Source organism: Pezoporus flaviventris, unplaced genomic scaffold (assembly GCF_033815535.1).
Source record: "Pezoporus flaviventris isolate CSIRO_AGI_PZ_B2104156 unplaced genomic scaffold, CSIRO_AGI_Pfla_v1 ptg000035l, whole genome shotgun sequence".
Classification (NCBI taxonomy): Eukaryota; Metazoa; Chordata; class Aves; order Psittaciformes; family Psittacidae; genus Pezoporus; species Pezoporus flaviventris.
The window spans coordinates 1,699,072-1,718,861 of record NW_026892583.1 but is presented as its reverse complement, the minus strand read 5'-3'; the positions used below and the strand labels follow the sequence as shown (position 1 = coordinate 1,718,861).

Genomic DNA, 19,790 nt, shown 5'->3' with positions numbered 1-19,790 from the left:
CCATCTACATCTAAGTGAATTCATGGTGAATAGATGAAAAAATTCATGGTAAAACAATAAACTGCTCATCTTAACCTGGATACGCCCACAAACGGCTTATAATGGGGCATCACAGAGAACTTAGAATCAGAACGCTGCTCCCAGTGTAAAGTTGCTTTCAAAATGAATTTTGCAGGAGCCCCACCATATCCAGCTAGACTGATGCCACTCTTCTGTCAAAAAAAAAGCAGTTTTTCATCTTTTACACACAGAGTTGAGGTTCAAGCAAGAGGCAATTTATATTAACTACAGACTGAAGAATCAGCTACTTGTTGCATGCAAAAACCTGTTCAGGTTTTCAGGTAAAGCTTCCATACTAAATAGATCCAACCTGAACTCTCCACAGTGGCAGCTTTTTAAAGGTAGTAAGCATGTTTTTTCCTGAAAAAGAAGGTGGATGGTATAATGATGTGTTTTCCTTTTGGACAAATGGGATGTTTTCTTGCTTTGTGATAAAGAAAGAAATTCTGACAGTCAACTGTGCAGTAGACAACAAATATGAATAAAAGAAGAATTAATACAGCATTAAATGATCTCTGTAATGAACTGGGTTATGGTTATTGGCAGTGCTCAACAAAAGACTGGGTTGGGTGGGTAATGCATGAAATAACTGCACTTACAGCAGCACAAAAACAATCCCAGATGCTAACAGATATTCCACTTTTAACAGCTGCTTTCATCAATTTATATTCACATTCTGATTCTGGAGACAGCTTTTAAAACCTACTGTACAGGACTATACACGTACAATGCTGTTAGCGTGACAGATATCAGGATCACAGAATCCCAGACTCGTTTGTGCTGGAAAGGGCCTTAAGATCATCCAGTTCCAACCCCTGCCATGGGCAGGACCATCTTCCACTAGAGCAGCTTGCTCCAAGCCCCGTCCAGCCTGGCCTTGAACACTGCCAGGGATGGAGCATTCACCACTTCTCTGGGCACCCCGTGCCAAGCGCCTCAGCACCCTCTAGACAGATTCAATGCTTCATTACTATCAGTTTTACAACTAAAAGCTGTCCATACACCTCTGACTATTAACATTATTCCTCCTTCCTGGCGGTTTATATTCCTGAGAGAGGAATATAAACCACATTATTCCTCCTTCCTGACAGAGCACCAGAACCACCTGTATGATGACAAACCTTCCACACTGGCAGCAAGCACTTCAGTCACTCAGCAAAGCTGTATAGCCCTAAGCCTGGAGGGGGGGAAAACCTCAATGGAACATAACTCTCCACCCCTGGAAACGTTTAACCACCGTCACACAGCACACAATCCGCTCGGGCCACCTGCGGGCACAGGACAAGCATCCGGAGTACCGGAACAAACAGGGACAGGACACCGCAGCCAAAGGAGGTGGGCAAACCGCTACGGGACGAACCTGAGGCGGTGAGTGACAGCACCGCAGGGCGCACACCGCCGCCCGAACACAACCGGCGGCAGCCAGGCCCTTGCCCGCCGGGAAGCGGCAACAGACACGGCCCGCCCGGGGACACCGGGCCCCGCACGGCGCCGGGCCAGGGCCGCTCCCCTCCGCCGCCCACACTCACCTCCACCCGCCCGCGCGGTCGCGGCCGCTCGCAGCGGGGCTCACCCGGCACCGGCAGCTGCTCCCCGCCGCCTCCGGGCCTGGCAGCGCGGATTGCGCATGCGCGGAGCCCGCCGGGCAGCGCCGCCGCCACCCATCGGCGCGGCCCAGCTCCGCCACGGCGAAGGGCGCCACCGTGCGGCGGGAGGGCGGAGCGGCAAGGGGGGGGGGTCAGGGGGAAGGAGGGGGTGAAGGGCGTCCTCCCCTCAGCTCCCTTTGGATTTCGTGGGGCTTCCAACCTCTTTTAGCGGGATAAAACCAGCATTTTCAAAGGTAAGCACTTGTGTGCCTGGTCCTCCCGCACCTCATGTTCCTGCCACCACAGCTGCGGCTGCTACACCCATACAACCCACCACAGGAGCGGGCTGCTCAGCCTGGCTCCCCTGGAACCTGCTTCACACCCAGAGCAGCTTTCCTGCCTGCTGGGGACTTCGTTTCCTTCTAACACTGCACCGGATTTAGCCCCACGCTAAAGCCTGGCGGTGGGATTTAGGAAAGCCTCTTCCCACTGCAGGGATGCTCTCAAGTGAGGAAGGGTGCTGGGACAGTGTTGGTGTTCAAAACTGGTACCGATAAGATGCCACTGCCCTGGTTTTCCACACATTTACATTCCTGGCTTGCTTTCTTCCAGTCCTGTGGAAGTTTCTTCCAGAACTACGGAAACTTGCTCAGGGCAGCTGTGGCTGCCCCATCCCTAGCAGTATTCAAGGCCAGGTTGGACACAGGGGCTTGGAGCAAGCTGCTCCAGTGGAAGGTGTCCCTGCCCGTGGCAGGGGTCGGGAGTGGATGAGCTTTAAGGTCCCTTCCAACCCAAACCATTCTGTGATTCTGTGACTCTATTTTAGGCTTTCTCATTGATGAAGGGTTTTAGGGCCTTGTGTCACTTTCCAACCTGCTGCAGGGAGGAAAAAACCCAAACCCACACCTTTCCCAAACCCTTCTCAAGAGGAACTGGAACCAGTCTCTCTCCTGACAGGAGGCAAAGCAGGACAAATTGGTTGCACAAAACCCCAGCTAAATGGTAATCACAGACACTGGTTTCAGTCCCAGAAATGGGAGCTGACTTGGTCTGCAGGCAAACTGACCCTTTCCAAACAAACGAGCAGGAGGTAAGATGCTGCAGGGGAACCGCGCTGCTGCAGTGGTGCAGTGGAGATGTTTCAGCAGTAGCAGTGCTGTGTCCCTGTATGTGGCATCGTGTTCTTTATCTTTCTCTGCTCCCTAAGCTGAAACCAGCAGCCCCTGACCATGTTCAGTGCCACTGAATGTGAAACAAGGATGACTTCACATCTCCTCCCTGGAAACAGTTCTCATCTGTTTACTGTCTCTCCTCTCTATCAGTCTGAGCATGGATACGTCTGTTTGAGGAGCTAGTCCTCTCTTTTGCAGAGCCACAGGTCTCCAGTGAGCATCACAACAGCCACAGAGCTACCAGAGCTCAGTGAGACCCTGCCATGCTAACATCTCCTGCTGCAGCCCCATCAGTCACCTGGTCCAGAAGCATCTCTGATCCTGTAATCCTTGGTTGTTTAGAACACTCTTAGCACATGTATCCTAAAGTGTCAGCTTTTGCTGGCCTGAAAGGTGTTCCCCCTTCAATTTTTGATGTATCGATTTTTATGTATTTAAATCTCATATACATTGGGGAGGTGATGGTGTACTATTGTGTCTGTTTGTGAAAGGATGTGCGATTTGTACATATCCCTGCTCTAAAACTCTAACATGAGTCTCTCAGAGCACAGTGTCCTCAAGCAGTGTTGCCTGTCAGCAAAGGGTTAGTTCTCTCTCCCTTCACCTGCCCTCGGGAAAACCACTTTCTGCAAAGCCATCCACATGCACACACAGAGGCATCTTGGTACTCCAGCAAGAAAGGAGAAATGCTGTCACTGCAGTGCTTTGTGTGCTTTCTCCCTCTTCTCAAACACGTTGCATAGCAGGTGATGTAGCACTCTCCTTAGACTCACTGCTGCCTCCTTCGTACTGCCCGTGACATTCAAAGCCATTAACAGAAAGGACTCAAAGATCTTAAAGCATCCTTTCTGAGCGCTGATACTGGCTTTTTCCCCCATGCTGGTGCAAGTTACTAGCTCTTGTTAGAGCACTTAATGCTTTTAATATGATGGCTTTAACACATCAGCTTGAAATTGCTGTGAGCTGCCCCATTCATAAATCAGAGGCAGGAGCTCTCCTTCCAGAGGGTGAATGGACCATGTCTGATTTTATGAATCAGAAGGGGCAGCATTCATGTGCTGGGGCTGCTGGGACAAGAACTGCATCTCTGCATCTCAGCATGAGCTATGCCTGGGTGTGACTGATCCAGGGAGGGGGGACCACAGCCCTGTTTTGTAATGGGGACATCAGCAGGTCCATGTGTGGCCAGAGTGGTTGGGCAACACCGAGCACAGCCCATGCAGTGCTGACAGGCACTTCCCCTGCCTCCCTGCTCTGCCAGGGAGAAGAAAGTGCATCAAATCAATGGCAGCTGAAATATTCATTGAGGCTTGATGATGATTTTATCCCTGTAGGAAAACTGGGAAAGCAATGCAATTATATTAAAAGCTAGGACTAAAAGAAATGCAAGCAGCATCAGCTGTTTTCTTTTAAAATAGCAAGAAAAATGGAGGATGCAGTCTGGTTTGATAGAGAGTTCCCTGAAACGACACCAGGGAGCCTGTTTATATTCTAGTGATGTAGCTAAGCCAGACAAGTCTGCAGCACAGCATCTATTTTTAGACTCCTGGTTGCCATTTATAGCTTGTAAAAATATTCATCAGCATCTGGATAACGGGCTATCAATTTTTATAAATGCACAAGAGAAATGAGATGTTTCACCTCTCTTTTCTTTAACCTTTTACGTCCTGCCTTTTATGACTCTTTGGGATCACCTGGGAATTCATCTTTAAGGGCTTTACCATCACACCGTACATTTGCCTGCTGTCACATCCAACACCGTGTATTTTATGCTGGGGTAATCAGTATATAGAAGAGAAAGAAATGCTCTGAGAGCCTCCTGCCTTATGCAGTCAGTGCTGGAAGCAGCACATTCTGGAAACACGTTTATAATAAAAGGAGATCATCGTGGAAGTCAAACATGGAGGGGAAAACTAATGGCTTGGGGACATCTTTTCCACCTTATTTTCAACCTATGGCATAGCATAACTACAAAATCATAGCTCAGGGTTTTTCTTCTGAGAAATTTGTTAATGGCTACTACCAATATATAAAGTAGTGGACTAAAGGAAAGAGTTTCTAGTATAAGAGGAAATAAGATATTGCAACAGCCAGGTCATTGCCTTGGTTCACTCTTTTGGTTTATGTCTTACACCCAGATGATACCCTCGTTTGTATCAGTTGAGTTTATAATTAGTCTGATTAATAAACTGTATCTGGCAGCCAACTGCATGGTTTTACCTCTAGAGTCAGTCCATCATACACCTCCAGTGCTGCTGGTTTGTGACTGATAGTGCTGGTCAACACAATCTCTGCCTGATGCCTGTAACTCTATGTCCTCTACTGCCTTCCTGAATTGAAAGGAGAAAGAAGTGTAAGTATACTTTGGAGGAGGTGAGAAATGAGGAGATTCAATTAGGCAAGCATTCCCTTCAAAGAAGCTATAATGCGGCAGAAACATGCAGGTAGAAACACTCTGTCAGTGTGCATCGCCCCCCTCCCTAAAGCTTTCAGCTGTCACGGTTTGCAGATGCATTAATCTTTAATCAATTGGCTGCTTTCTGCAGCGAAGTATTCAGGGAAAGAACAGGTCATGACAAGCATTCTCCTAGAATAACTAAGCGCTCGAGCATGAGCTGTGCCATCAGACCTTGCTGGATAGCAGCAGGGAATAGACAGCTAAAAATAGCCTTTCCTTGCAGTGTTTTTCCAGACTATTTTTGATTCCCCATTTTGATAAGGTCGACTGGCTATTTGCTAAAAATAACTGATCCCGGCAAACTGAGGACAAAAAGTAGAGTATTTATAACCATCTCAGACTCTTCAGTACATTTGTCAGCTGCAGATAATGTAGGATCCTGTCAACAGGGAGTGCTTTATGGAAGTCACTAATAAAATGAACATTAATTGGAATGAAGAAATGAGTGTATGTTGCCACTCTGATTTTCTCAGGTGGAATACATACCTCTTTGTATACATATATACTTGTAGATTACCTTGCCCTGCTCTTCATGATTCAGAAAGAACCAAAGCAATCCCATTATGTCAGCCGATCTTACAAAAATAGCTGCATATGCAATATGCAATTAAAAGTGCAAAAGCAGCTTTACCCTTTGGATACTTCAGATGCAGACATTTTGGGGGGGGGGGGGGGGGAATGATTTGTGTAGCTTCCTCTATGAGAAGGTTTTTTACCCTTGTGTGCCACCATCTCGCTGATGAAATGAAATCACCGCTCTGCCAGCAGCATGAGAGCAACAGAGGGATTCTGTAACCAAGTAACTGCAGGAGGGCTGCAGAGAAATTGTCAATACACGTGATAATTTGACCCCAAGGCAGGTTTGAAGTAACTGGGTGGCTATGGGGATGGGGGGAGCACACACCAGTCAGGCCAGCTACATACTCTGTTGCATACATTCTAACAGAGAAAGACAACAATTAAAGTATTAGCATTTATTTAGAAAAGAAGATATCTATCATACAGTACATTTGAGCAGCTGCCCTTCTTCATTGAAGGTAGGGAACTATTAAGCTAATAGCGAGCATTTGTCCTTATGGATATTTTGCTCAGGATATATTCAGTTTCCTTAAGGGAAAACTCATCTTTACAGATCTATTCCTTAAGCATGCATGATCCTTCAGAAATATTTAGCTAGAATGGGCTCCACCTATGCTGTTCACTTAACTGCAATGTAAGACAGGTTAATAATACAGAGATTCACAGATTCTCCCCTCCCACATGGACACATCAAGGATAGACCTGAAATGTATGTTAGGGAAGTGTCTATGACCAAGGGCACTGCTGTACTGGAAATTCCCATCTCTAACTTAAAAATCCTGAACATTTCCTTGAAATAGAGAAAGAAGGGGGCGGAGGGGAAGGAAAACAGAGACTGGAACATGGCAAGGACCATGAAACCCTTTAGGATCCTCTCTGTGCTCAAACGAATGATAACCTGAACACAAAAATTGTATGCCAAGTGGCTTTTATCAACTTATTGAATTACAATGGACACAAGCAGTGAAGGCACAGTGTTAGATTCATCTTGTTGGCATTTCTTATTTGAAATGAAATGCAGCAGGCTTTAAAAATACAGATCTGACTGGCTTAATCATTTCAGGTATGTTTGCCTATTGCTTGACCAAAAAAAAGGGAAGAAATGGGGGGGGACAACGACAGACACAGTCCTTAGTCATTTCTCTATCTTTTTTCCTGTAGAGATTTGCCACAGAGAATAAAAGGCCATTCATAATAATGATGAGAAACAGTGAGCAGAGAGAATATCTTAACATGGAGGTAGCAGAAGGAACAAACAATTTGTACAGACAGAGCCTGTGTATTCTTTTCTGTCAGGGTATTCTTACAGCAAATAAGAGCAGATTTAACTTCTATATACATGCACACAGGACTTTCTGAATGTTTTCCAATTCATTTCAACCAATAAAGCCACCCAGGATTTATGGGGTTTCAAAATGAATGTTGCTTATTCCAACAGCAGACTCATAACACATTTCTCTCCAGCACCATTTCCAGTCGGATTTTCAGTTTCTGTGACCAGGCTGACATTCCCCAGTGGAGAGCTCCTCAGGCAGGTGTTAAACCTGAAAAAACACCCATGGAAAAAATTCCATGCAAAAGTGTGTGTCTGTCTGGTTATTCTGTGTTATAGCAATATCATATGACTGTGGGCCATAGGATATTAGCTGTGAGGATTTTTAGTGTCTTAAACCCTTTCCTACAAAGAGGTGTGCTTTACTAGCTGCTTTCACACAGAGATGGGTGAAAACCATATTATACTAATTGTTACTCTTGTGTAATTACATACTCCAACCATAGGAGTGACCAGCAGAAAAGAAAATGAGGAGTAATTAATGGGTTGAGTTAGTTATAGGAATTCCCTGAAATACCACTTCAACTAATGCCTATAGAGTCTTAACCTGGTTCTTCATTTCACAGAGCTTTCTCCCTGAATTTTTGTTGCTCAGACCCCTTTGGATACATAAGTGAGGGCAAACCAGTATGTCCATTGGTGTTTTAGCTGTACATCTCACCTCTCATTCTATTAAGGAGACCTGTCTTGTGCTATAGCTTTCTTTGTGAATACCCAAGAGCAAATGGAAAATAAAGTATAATAAAATCATAGAATGGGTTGGATTGGAAAGGACCACAAAGCTCATCCAGTTCCAACCCTCTGCAGTGGCAGGGACACCTTCCACTCCAGCAGGTTGCTCAAGGCCCCGTCCAAAAATGAATGTATTTAAAAATATGATGCTTATAACTACTGCTTGTACTCATCTTCCCAATCACCAGCTTTGCCTCATTGCTGGCATCCAAGAGAGGGACCAGTTACATGCAGCGCCATCTTCTCCTCAGCCACTGGTCAGACTCCATCTCTGTCCAGGCAATTCTCCACCATCACCTCACCAAAGTTCAGCTGCATTTATTGTTTGCTACCTATGCCTTGGCAATTTGGTTTATGATACAGACACATGCTTTTGTCGCTCATTATGATATGCCCACCTGCCAAAATCTACAGTGCCCAAGAACAAAACCAACAGAGCCACAATGGTACCTCTGTGAGGCATCAGGCACTGACATCTCACCTCACAAAGTAACTATAAAATGAAAACTGGTTTACTTGAATATTGAACCAAATAATAATCTGGATTTCCTGTTACCTCTCAATACTGTCCTTCTCCTAAATTATCCAGACAATGCAAAGATTTTTTCCATGCCTTTCCAGTTTGATATTGGAGGCTTGACCAGAAGACGATTCTTCACTTGCGATGAGCATATTCCAACCGCTTTGACAGCACAGAATTTAGCCTAAACTTTATCTTTCACCTCTTTTAACTCATTACATACAGATTCCATAATGCCACCAGGATGAAACTCAGCACAAATTAAAGGACAACGGCACACTTCCATTCAGTTTTCATGGGCAATTTCCTTGAACTCTGGATTACTATGTATGGGATTAATACGTATGCAGAAAAAAACATCTTAAATTACTTTAAAACAGCTAAAATTGTATAGTACCAGAAATTAGAGCATTGTAACTGTGAAAGAGACTTCCCAATTGAAATACTATGTCACCATTATACAGGAAACAGTGCCTTTTAATATGGAAAAGGGAGGAAGGAGACCGAAGAATAGTGTTTAGTCAAAAAATTACCCTGCAAATTGACAAACATAGCTAAAAAATTGCCTTAGTTACCTTGAAAATGGTGGGAGGTGCCACCTTAGAAGCCCACGGGCTGCAGAAAGAACATCTACTTTCAGTCACCTCTCCATTCTTAGCTCTTTGGTGGACACTGTGCCAAGTGGCCAATGGATGCTGTCTGCTTATATGAATACAGAAAAGAAGGATAGAAACAAAAATAGGCATTTCACCAACCAAGGGTGTTGGATATGGTCTGACCTGAGGTTAGACTGGAAACCAGCTCAAGATGGAAAGCTTTACCCATGCAGATGAACCCATACTCGTGCTTGTCTACCCTTAGTTGAGGCTAGGTTAGGACTGACAGTGGGTTCTAGCACCCAAAACCACCTCCTTGAGAAAGCAGTCATCTTATGGCCTTGAAATAGTTACACCTGATCATCACTGAGGAAAAGGCAAACTTTACAAGTTTTAACCGTCTCAAGTCTCCATCTTTCTGGAAAGCATAAAACAAACAGCACAAAAAAATGACACCACAGGACCTTATAAGAGAGTTAAGACCATATTCATTAGAAATGAAATACAAAATTCAATGATGCTGCAGGTCAGAGGGCAGCAGGCGAACAAGACCCCCCCATTCCCTACCCTCACCCCAATCCAAGGAATGCACCTATATAATACAAATTAGAGATCTCCAACAGGGAGGAGGGGTTTTACAAAGTGATCTTCTTGCTATACAGAAAATATATTATTTGCTGGAAGTCACTGTTGAGCTTTTAAGGGCCCAGGGTCAGTCATTGCTCAGGAAACTCCTGAAGACACTGATCCCTATTGCTTCCCCACCAGTTTGCTGAACACATCATAGATCTCTGGCTTTTCCTGGGCAAACTGCTCAGCTGTATTCTTCTGTAACCAGTCAGATGAACGCATCTGTTGCTGCAGGAGGCCAATAAGGTCACCAAGGTTGGAGCTACCAGCACTGGTAGGCTCCTGGTGGCGAGACACAAAAATGACTTCATCTGTGCTATCTGCTTTGCCATCCTGTTCTGACTGACAAGGCTGCTCCTTCTCCTCAGCCAGTATCTCCTGCTCCCGCTCTTCCAATACCTTGCGGATCCGTTGCATACCTGCAGTGATATAAGGACAAACACGAGTGGATTAGTTTAAGTCGTAAGTGTCCCCATATCCATCCAATCCAGAAAAAAATTCAAAGGATGAAAGGAAAGGGACTCAGAGATTCCCTCTTCATCAGGGACTGTAGCAATAAGACAAGGGGTGATGGTTCAAACTGAAATAGGGGAAGTTCAGGTTAGATATAAGGAAGAAGTTCTTTACTGCAAGGATGCTGAGGCACTGGAATGGGTTGCCCAGGGAAGCTGTAAATGCTCCATCCCTGGTGGTGTTCAAGGCCAGGTTGGACAGAGCCTTGAGTGACATGGTCTAGTGTGAGGTGTCCCTGCCCATGGCAGGGGGTTGGGACTGGATGATCCTTTCCAACGCCAACTATTCTATGACTCTATAATAAAGGGAGGAAAAACTGAGGAGACAAGAGGATAATGACAATAGGGTAAGTTTGGCATTAAAGAGAGGAAGAAACACAAATACTGATGAAATAAAAAGAGATTACTGACCTAACTGCAGCCGGTGGGTCTTGTCAGCAAAGATGATGCGGAACCATCCAGGCTCACTGCACTCAAAGGCTTTACCACAGGACAGGAGGACCTTGTTATCCAGAAAACGCCTCCAGAGCAGCATTTCCTCCTCAAATGTGTCTGTCTTAAGGTACTAGGAGAGTCAGCAGAAAGACCAGATTAATAATATATATGCTACATCACTGAGATCCTCATGAATCTGTGATTCCCATGAGGTCTGCAAAGGCCAGGGAGACACCTTTTACCTCTGATGTACAGCAGTTGTGATATAAAGGAAGAAATGGGGAGGAAAGTGGCTTGAGAGCAGTGAGATTCCTGCAGGGAGGGAAATGCACAGAGACGGAAGGAAAAGAACGGACACCAATACCAGGCAGCTGTCCCTCTGCTCATCAGGAAACAAAGTGCTTATCACAACAGTAAGCTTTCCTTTAGATGCAGCTGCACCACATGCCTGCCCTCACCCCAGGAGAAGCCTGTCCTAAGACTACCAACCTTTCGGAAATCGATCCAGACAAAGAAGCCTGCATTGCGGTTGAGGAAAGGAACCCCAAGAGTCTTCAGCTCATCTGTCACATACGTATGAGCAGCCTTTAGACGGGCACGGTTGGCCCTCAGATAGACCTGGTTGATCCAGTCTGACCAGAGAGAGAAAATAAAGAAAACAGATCACAAACTGTGAAAGAATTCACATCTGTTTCAGTTTCCAAAGCCCTCACAGTGCCTTTTTTCATCTCACCCTTCACCTCCTCTATTTGTTTCCTTCTTCCTCAAATAGAAAAAAGAGGAGCAAGAACTATTTAGCAGTTTCAAGTCTGTGCAGAAGAGTATCTTCTTGACCTCCCTAAGGAAGTTACCCTACATTCATAGCTCTTAGTTGTTGCAGAGTGTTTAACACTCCATCCAGGGCAAAGCTAGAAATCCAGTTCTATCTCCCTCACCTCACAAGCTTGTATGCTGTTTCTGCTCAGGTGGTACTACACAATACCGGCTATTTCTATAAACAGCCATCACAACAAGCTGCTCCTTTAATTCTGCTGATCAGGAGCTCTGCAGAAATGGTCCTTTTCTGCAGAAACATCACCCTTGTGTTACATGGGCAGCTTCAGGATTACATAAGACTGTCATTAAGCTGTACAAACAGGAGACCACTTGGAAAGGAAAGGGGGAGAGGGATGCCCCAGGTGCAAAGACACACAGGACAGCACAGGATCATACATGGAGCTACTGACTTACCTCTGTCTCTAAGCAGCTGTGCAACTTTGTGCTGGACAGGTCCACATACCCCGTGGAAATAACACAAAGAAGCCACTGCATTAGCAACATCTTGGTTCTCTGTATATAAAGTACCAAAACGAATCCCAGAGACAGCAAAATCCTGAAGAAGACAGAGAGAGACTACTTTATTACACAGGAAGACCAGGATCCTATTACTACTGCCTTGTTCCTTCCAGCATAAAGAACCTGAGGACACCAGGCCAATGCTACCAGCTGGGAGCCATGGCACGATGGCAACCAGCACTCACCTTGGTTATGCCCCACATCACATGAGTCCGCTGTGGATCAGGCAATCTGTATGTAGAAGGATGCAGATGGGCAGTTAGTTTCATAGGTGTTGAAGCTTTTGGATCACCAGTGCAGCATTGCAGAAACAGAGAGGCAGCATTACACAATGACAGTGCAGCACAGAAAATCAGTCAAGTAGGGAGAATTCAAATCTGACCTAACCTTAGAAGACAGGAACTCCCTGGAACTAGTTTTAGACACAAGTTAAAGTATTTCAGATGTACAGATACCTCCAAGTGCTGTATTTCATGAGCAGATTTCCTGCACATCTGAAGCTTGTACATAGAATGCCAGAAAGCAGGCTTGTGCCAATGTATTTGCCAAGAATTAAGTCATTTTCTTTTACATCCAAGCCTAGCAAAATGAAGCTAACACATAACCAAGTATATTTTATTTCCTTGCAATTCAGCATGAACAAAAAGATGGTGTAATGGGTGAAAACTAGAAATTAGAGGCAAAGAAACAAAACCACCCAAAGAAAATCAAACAAAAATCCACCATATTTTTAAAAGGTGAGATTTGAAGTTTCTGATCTCATTAAATCAATACTTAATAAAACCAATCCTCCAACGTGTAATTACACCGTGATCCATGACTACTGTGTGAAGAAAGCAAGCAAACAGCAACAGAAAGTCCTTACAGGCATCAAATGAAGTGTGGGAAAGAGATAACAAAGTTTAGGTAGGAAGAAAAGCCTCATTCTCAACGCATGAAACAGCTCTTTATGGTTTTGGGGACTGTCACAGGCAAATCCCAAAGCACACACTGAAAAGCATACCCCAACAGAAAACTAACCACCATTTTTCACTTGCCAGATGGCACTTGACAAAATGCATTTGCCATTCAGAAATGACAAAAAGGAAGGAATGGGCATAAGGCAGACTCAGAGTGTGCGAGCTCATGCCTTAACTTCCAGTCACAAGTTCTCAGCAAGGCATCATGGGGAACTGTCACTGGAAGACGGCTAGGGAAGTAGGAGCTGATTTTACCTGTCCATGCCCAGGACACTGTGAAACGTGGCTGAGTCATCAAAAACTGACAGCATGTAGATCTCATCCACTATCACGTGCAATTCGTGTCTGCAAAAGGACAAAATGGAGATTACAAAAGAAGGCTGATTCTGGGTTAGAAGCAGAGATAAATTCAGGCCTGCAAAGACTTGCTTTACACAAAGAAGAGTGACACTCAATTTTGCAGCAGTAAAGCATTTTTCTCACAACTCAGAAAGTCCATTGTGTGTACACTGAAGTGATCTGAGACATATTCCCGTCACCCACTGCAACCATGTAATGAGACAAAAATTCGGTCATTTCTAATGCATTAATGAATATTAATTCCTGTGCTAATAATACAGGATACTAATGCTAATTCTGACTGTAATAGGAAGTTGTATCAGCAATCCCCTCAGATTCTGAATCTCAGAGAGCATTCATGATCCAGGACAAAACTGGGAACCCATATTCATGCATTTCTTTGTCTTTGCACTGAGAAATTGTGAGGAAAAGAACTCGGATCCCTACCAGGGAAGCACAGCATCATAGTGTTTGCTAGCACCACCACCAAACAAAACTTGCATTCCTTCTTGCAAGTTGCTTTGTCACTCCAGATGGCTGAATGGTCCGCGTTCCCTTGTTCCCAGTACTCCTTCCCCTCTTAAGCCCACTGTTGGGTGTCAAGAATAGATTGGTTCCCTGACTTAAAAGATATTCACAGATAAAGTCAGGGACATTGAGTAATCCATCAGATTGCTGTATCTGACTCAGGATGCCTCAGCCTCCCAAACTGACGTACCTTTTAGCAAATTCCAGGTAATCCCGTAGCTCTGACAAGGAGTAGATGTCCCCAAGGGGATTTTGGGGATTCAGAAGAATTAAGGCCCTTACAGTGACACCCTGCAGACCACAAATACAGCAGTAATAAGAAAGCACACATCATGGGAGAGATTTTCAGGACATCTTACTTGAGTGTGACACAAGATTCCCTTAAGCCTCCAATGTGACTTTTCACCTCAGAAATTAGATTGTATGAGAAAGCTCTGAACCACAAATTGGGGGGGTTTACTATTATATCACTTACAAAGTGAACTGAGGACAAGAGTATAGAATGAATCCATGGTTTTGAAAAGAGGGACACTGACACAACTATTTGGTCAGCCAATGATGAGAAAGATGCTCTCAGCTGTACCAGTAATTGGGAAGTCACAAATTACTGAAGATTGTCCATGAATGTGGCAAGAAAGATGGGAATTTGAGCTACCTCACAGCAGCCTTCCAGTATCTGAAGGGGGCCTATAAGGATGCTGGGGAGGGACTCTTCATTAGGGACTGTAGTGATAGGACAAGGGGTAACGGGTTAAACCTTAAACAGGGGAAGTTTAGACTGGATATAAGGAAGAAGTTCTTTCCTGTGAGGGTGGTGAGGCACTGGAATGGGTTGCCCAGGGAAGTTATGAATGCTCCATCTCTGGCAGTGTTCAAGGCCAGGCTGGACAGAGCCTTGGGTGAGATGGTTTAGTGTGAGGTGTCCCTGCCCATGGCAGGGGGGTTGGACTGGATGAACTTAAGGTCCCTTCCAACCCCAAGTATTCTGTGATTCTACAATTCTATGAAGATGTCAGAGCTGGTAATGATCTAAAGATGCAGCTAAACATATATAGGGCTTAGGACAGCATCAAAACGTACCAAATAACTCATCAGAAAGATGATACTCATCTACATTTATTCTCTAGATTTGCACCTCTTACCCACCTACAAAATCTCTTGGTGTTCTTAGTGGAATCATGTGCACTACTGCGTAGAGCAGTCAGCCTTGCGGTAACTCAGCTGGCCTTACTGAAGGATAAACCCTGGGTAGTGCCTACTTTCTAGTGCATGCCCAAGTACTTTTTGTGTGTGATATGAAAGGGTTCCAGTGCTTTGTGAATGGCCTGGTACTCCTGGTTTACACAACAGTGGGGGGTTCCCCCTAAAACTGCCCCTGAGTTTGCCTGATCTTAGGTTGTCTACAAGGACACCTGGAAAGCCATGGGCTAGGTTTTGATCTTCAAGGCCACTTCTGGGACGTGCCACCTCAAACATACTGTAGTCTTAACTGGTGATGTGAAGTTCAGCTAAACTCACCTCTGCCCGGGCATTCTGTAAGGCCTTTTCCAGTTTTTCCACTGTAAGCTGAAAAGGCCGAGTGCTTGTTCCAGTAATCTGAAAGGCATCATAAAGGTAAAAAAAAGGCAATCTATTTCAATAGAGTCTTGAGCCAATCCCCTGAGAAATGTTCCCCAAAAGAACCCAACAATAATGACCTGGGAACATCTTCTTACCCTTTTATACCACATAGATAACAAATAAAGTCAAAGAAATATGTTCACCATAGGCTGGCCACACAGAGAATTCTCTGCTTATCCTTGAAGAACTAAAACAATGCAAGATCTCCATCTGCTTTTCCACCCCGGGATCATTTTTAGTAGGACAATACATACTTCTGTCTCCAAGGCTCAAAACGGCCATTTTTTCCCTCTCAAGAACCATTACTGGGAGTAAGATACAAGAAAAGGACATGGAACTGCTGGAACAAGTCCAGAGGAGGCCACGAGGATGATCAGGGGACTGGAGCACCTCCCGTATGAAGACAGGCTGAGGAAGTTGGGGCTGTTCAGCCTGGAGAAGAGAAGGCTGCGTGGAGACCTCATAGCAGCCTTCCAGTATCTGAAGGGGGCCTATAGGGATGCTGGGGAGGGACTCTTCATTAGGGACTGTAGTGATAGGACAAGGGATAACGGGTTAAAACTTAAAACAGGGGAAGTTTAGACTGGATATAAGGAAGAAGTTCTTTACTATAAGGGTGGTGAGGCACTGGAATGGGCTGCCCAGGGAGGTTGTGAATGCTCCATCCCTGGCAGTGTTCAAGTCCAGGCTGGACAGAGCCTTGGGTGGCATGGTTTTAGTGTGAGCTGTCCCTGCCCATGGCAGGGGGGTTGGAACTGGATGATCTTAAGGTCCTTTCCAACCCTAAGTATTCTATGATTCTATGAAAATCTGGAATCCAGATTTGTGGTCTCAAACAACTTCCTTGCAAATTATGTGTCCAACTTCCCAGCAATAAATTGGGAAAACATCCACAGGCTGCAGCCCATTCTTGTTTTGAGGACTGGTTTCAGAGGTTCCCAAAGCTTGACACTTTCCAGTATCAATTATTTGTCAACTGGCTGGTATTCCTTCAGATCTTACCTTACTGTCTAAATAGGCATACACCAGCTTGACATTACCATAGAGGAAGACACTCTGGGTGATACCACCATAAAAGGGAGTAGCAATCAGAACAGCTTCTGGAACCAAGAAAACAATCAGCAGGTCACTCTCCTTCTCTTTCTTCTAATGTACTTCAGCTAAATGCAAAAGCTGTTTTATAGCTGTGCCCTCTAGAAACACTGTATTGCTGCTGCCTTTTCCTGAACTTTATTCTTACTTTAATACTTTTATCTTCTGCAAGAACCCAGGTAAAACATGAGTACAGCCTACGTCTAGTCCTAACAACCACAAAAACAGTGGTAAAAACACTAGGTGTGAGTACATGACGTGTAGATCATGGAGATGATTAATTTCACAGCATAATCTTGCATGAATTGAGAACAATGCCAATTCCACTACTTCACTTCTAATAGCCAATACTGAAACAGTGACACATTACTTCCCAGCAAAAATAAACATTAAAAACATCTCCCAGCCATCCACTTACCCCCTGGATCACAAAGGACTGTAGCTAATGCAGAAAATAAAGACCCACAACCATTTAAAACGATGACCTACAGAAGAAGGAGAGGTTAGTGATACATCTGTCCACAGAAAGAAAACACTATAATATAGTAATTTCTGACCATATCACTAAAACATATTTTCTCCCCACTCCTCTAGTTCCAAGCATTTTCCTGCTGAATCCCACTTCCACCAGAAATAACTTCCATCCTGTTCTTTGCTTCAGAGACACTTTGTCCTGGTGCCTTTCCTGATTCTAATAAGCAATAGAAAAAGAGTAGGCTTTTAAATAGGGAAAAAAATTGGGAGTAGTTCTAAACTGCTGGAAAAGCAAACTACTTTTCATCATCTAATATTCTGTTATCATCTCTTCATGGTAACAGCAGCTCAGACCTCTTGCCAAACGTGTGCAAAAGTGGGACCACTGTCTTGTACAGGAGCAGGTTTGACTCCTGCTTCCAGAAGACAGATGCTCACACATCCTATGAGTTTCGCTTCAAGCATCAGGCAGAATCTGCTGCCTTGGAGAAGCAGTGGTCAGCAAACTGATCAGTGGTAACTTCAGTTCACATGAAGTATGGGCTTCTGCTGAGCTACTGCAGCCAGAAAAGCGATGGCTGCATCAGGATAAAACTGACTTTTGTCCTGAGGTATAACAGCAGAATGGGACCAAATTAAACTCAACTGAAGCAATGAGCGCTCTTTGTCAAGGCTGAGGGATACAGGCACACTAGGTCCCAGAAAGAATAAGGAGATACAAACACAAAGTCCCACTGAGAGCACGGGCATAAGGAGCTGGCACACAACAGTGAAGCATTAGGAAAATAGTCAGTAGACCCAAAGTGTTTTGGCTGAAGTGTGCATCAGAAGCTACTACAGTGGCTACGAATCAATCCCATTTACACAATTAGAGGCTGTCATCTTACCAAATCATTTGTTTTAAAAAACAGGAAGATGAAACTGACAACAAATAGCAATACATTAGAACAGACACCAATGGAAAGTGGGTTACCCACATTTTCTGCCTTAAGAGGTGCAGGGGCCTTGCAGTAATAGGTCAAAAACCGAGCCACTTCCTCCCGTAAACTGAGAAAGACACAAAAGCAAACACTGATTCAGCTTATTCTTCAAGAGACTGAGCTTCCCCAGGTCCACATCTCAGGTAAATGAAGCCAGGGTATAGTGAAGACTAGTGAAAATAGCTAGAAAACAGGATAGCTCAGGCCCGTGCCAGAGACACTACTTTTATACACAGCAAAGGTGTCATGGATAACGTCTATAATGGTGCATACATTTCTGATGAGCTTTAATCAAGGCACAGAAGAGAAGGATTAAAGTCTCCAAGTGTTCACTATGTTTCAATGAACTGTTTCGAGCTACCGAGTTTGTTAATGCATACAGTGCTTTTACAACTGTGTTTGCTTTAGAAAATCTGCATCTTCTGTCACATAAAGTGATTTTTAAATGGGTAATTTACAGTTTTGCAAAGAAAAAGATGATTAAATGACCCAGAAAAGTGATGCGTATTCATTCATTCTGCTTATCAGACATGAAGTCAAAAAGAGTTATAGAGAAGACTTACAACATATGTCCTGTCCAGTCGGGATACTGAAGCAGTGGAGGCTCTATCAGATTCATGTCAGTCTGTGTCAGCTGTGAGCAACAAGAAGAGCCATTAAAAGCCTAACCTGTGACATTGGAAACATGGAGATAGACGGGATCCATATACAGGTACATGCCTGTGCATACACACACACATGTGCAACCTTCAACAGCTGTAAAACTGGATTGAGAAAGCCACTGACCATCAAAATTAATGCAGCTTGGAGAAGCAAAGACCAGCAAATTGATCAGTGATAACTTCAGGTTATATGAAGTATGGGCTAAGTTACTGCAGCCAAAACTTCTCTACACAGAGATATACAAAAGGGATGCAGAACGGGCAACACACATGATGCCCATAAGGAAGATGCCTGCAGAAGACTTTGTCAGCAAGAGAAGCAACCCAGAGTCCCAAAGCATGTTTCAGCCAAGCTCTGAGGACAAGAGTTTTCAGCTGAAAAGGAAGTCACAGTTGTGAAAGCTCAGCTCTAGACTGTCAGAAAAAGACAGAAAGGAGTTTGAATCACAGTCAGATAGGCATTGTCTTTAATAAACTTGTAATATAGTGTTTTTTAATGAAGTCTAGCTTTTATTTCTGTCTCAGTTCCAAGTTAACTGCAGCTCCTTCAGATCTGTAATTCCGGTAAGTTTTGGTAAGTGTTACAGTATAACAGGAGCTTTCAAAAGACAGGAGAAAAATGAAATAATCTTCTTAATAATTCTTCCCTAGGGCAGGCACTTTGTTCCTTATGAGGAGTTCATTCTGACCTCAAAACCAGATTCACCCAAATTGTGGAGCCCTTCTTAATATTCGTATTTAGACAAAGTACACACACTGCTTTCATCTAAGTATTTTCAAGGTTGTAAATATCAGGGTTTCGCATAATCCAGTTCTATGAAGTTGCAAGAGAAAGCACAGTGGTGATAGAGGCAGAGAGGAAAGAACATTCTACATGAAGGCATAAACAAGTATTATGGACAATGTACCTTCTAAATACTTAATGGCAACCAAATCTATGAGTTAATATTAGAAGAGGTGAGGGTGGAGGACACTAGAAATAGGTAATAGTGAGGGAGGTGGAAAATTCAACATGCAGTGTAAAAGTTTCTCACGTGATAACAAACTCACAATGTTGTGTATTGGTGTTTTAATGGTGTCAAGCTCTGGAGCTTAAAGACACTGTCCTTATCCCATGCAGAATTACAACCTGGTAGTATAGGATTAAACTCCTTTACTGTGCTGCAGATGTTCTTGAAGCCTATGTAG

General features: G+C 44.2%; 1 protein-coding gene across 3 annotated transcripts in view; it reads right to left on the bottom strand.

Moving 5' to 3' along the window:
* Window positions 1–9,507: 9,507 nt before the first annotated feature.
* The window catches only part of ACCS (1-aminocyclopropane-1-carboxylate synthase homolog (inactive)), a 32,173-nt gene continuing 21,890 nt past the window's right edge, over window positions 9,508–19,790 (bottom strand). For all 3 annotated transcript variants that reach the window (XM_061462161.1, XM_061462160.1, XM_061462159.1), the window contains exons 4-15: window positions 18,504–18,574; window positions 17,938–18,007; window positions 16,905–16,971; window positions 16,397–16,494; window positions 15,293–15,370; window positions 13,965–14,065; window positions 13,163–13,252; window positions 12,134–12,179; window positions 11,844–11,985; window positions 11,103–11,245; window positions 10,590–10,743; window positions 9,508–10,085 (exon numbers count right to left, since the gene is read on the bottom strand). In XM_061462161.1, the coding sequence (XP_061318145.1) occupies window positions 9,787–10,085; window positions 10,590–10,743; window positions 11,103–11,245; window positions 11,844–11,985; window positions 12,134–12,179; window positions 13,163–13,252; window positions 13,965–14,065; window positions 15,293–15,370; window positions 16,397–16,494; window positions 16,905–16,971; window positions 17,938–18,007; window positions 18,504–18,574 (1,359 nt within the window). In that variant the 3' untranslated portion in view covers window positions 9,508–9,786. The remainder of the gene's footprint in view (window positions 10,086–10,589; window positions 10,744–11,102; window positions 11,246–11,843; window positions 11,986–12,133; window positions 12,180–13,162; window positions 13,253–13,964; window positions 14,066–15,292; window positions 15,371–16,396; window positions 16,495–16,904; window positions 16,972–17,937; window positions 18,008–18,503; window positions 18,575–19,790) is intronic.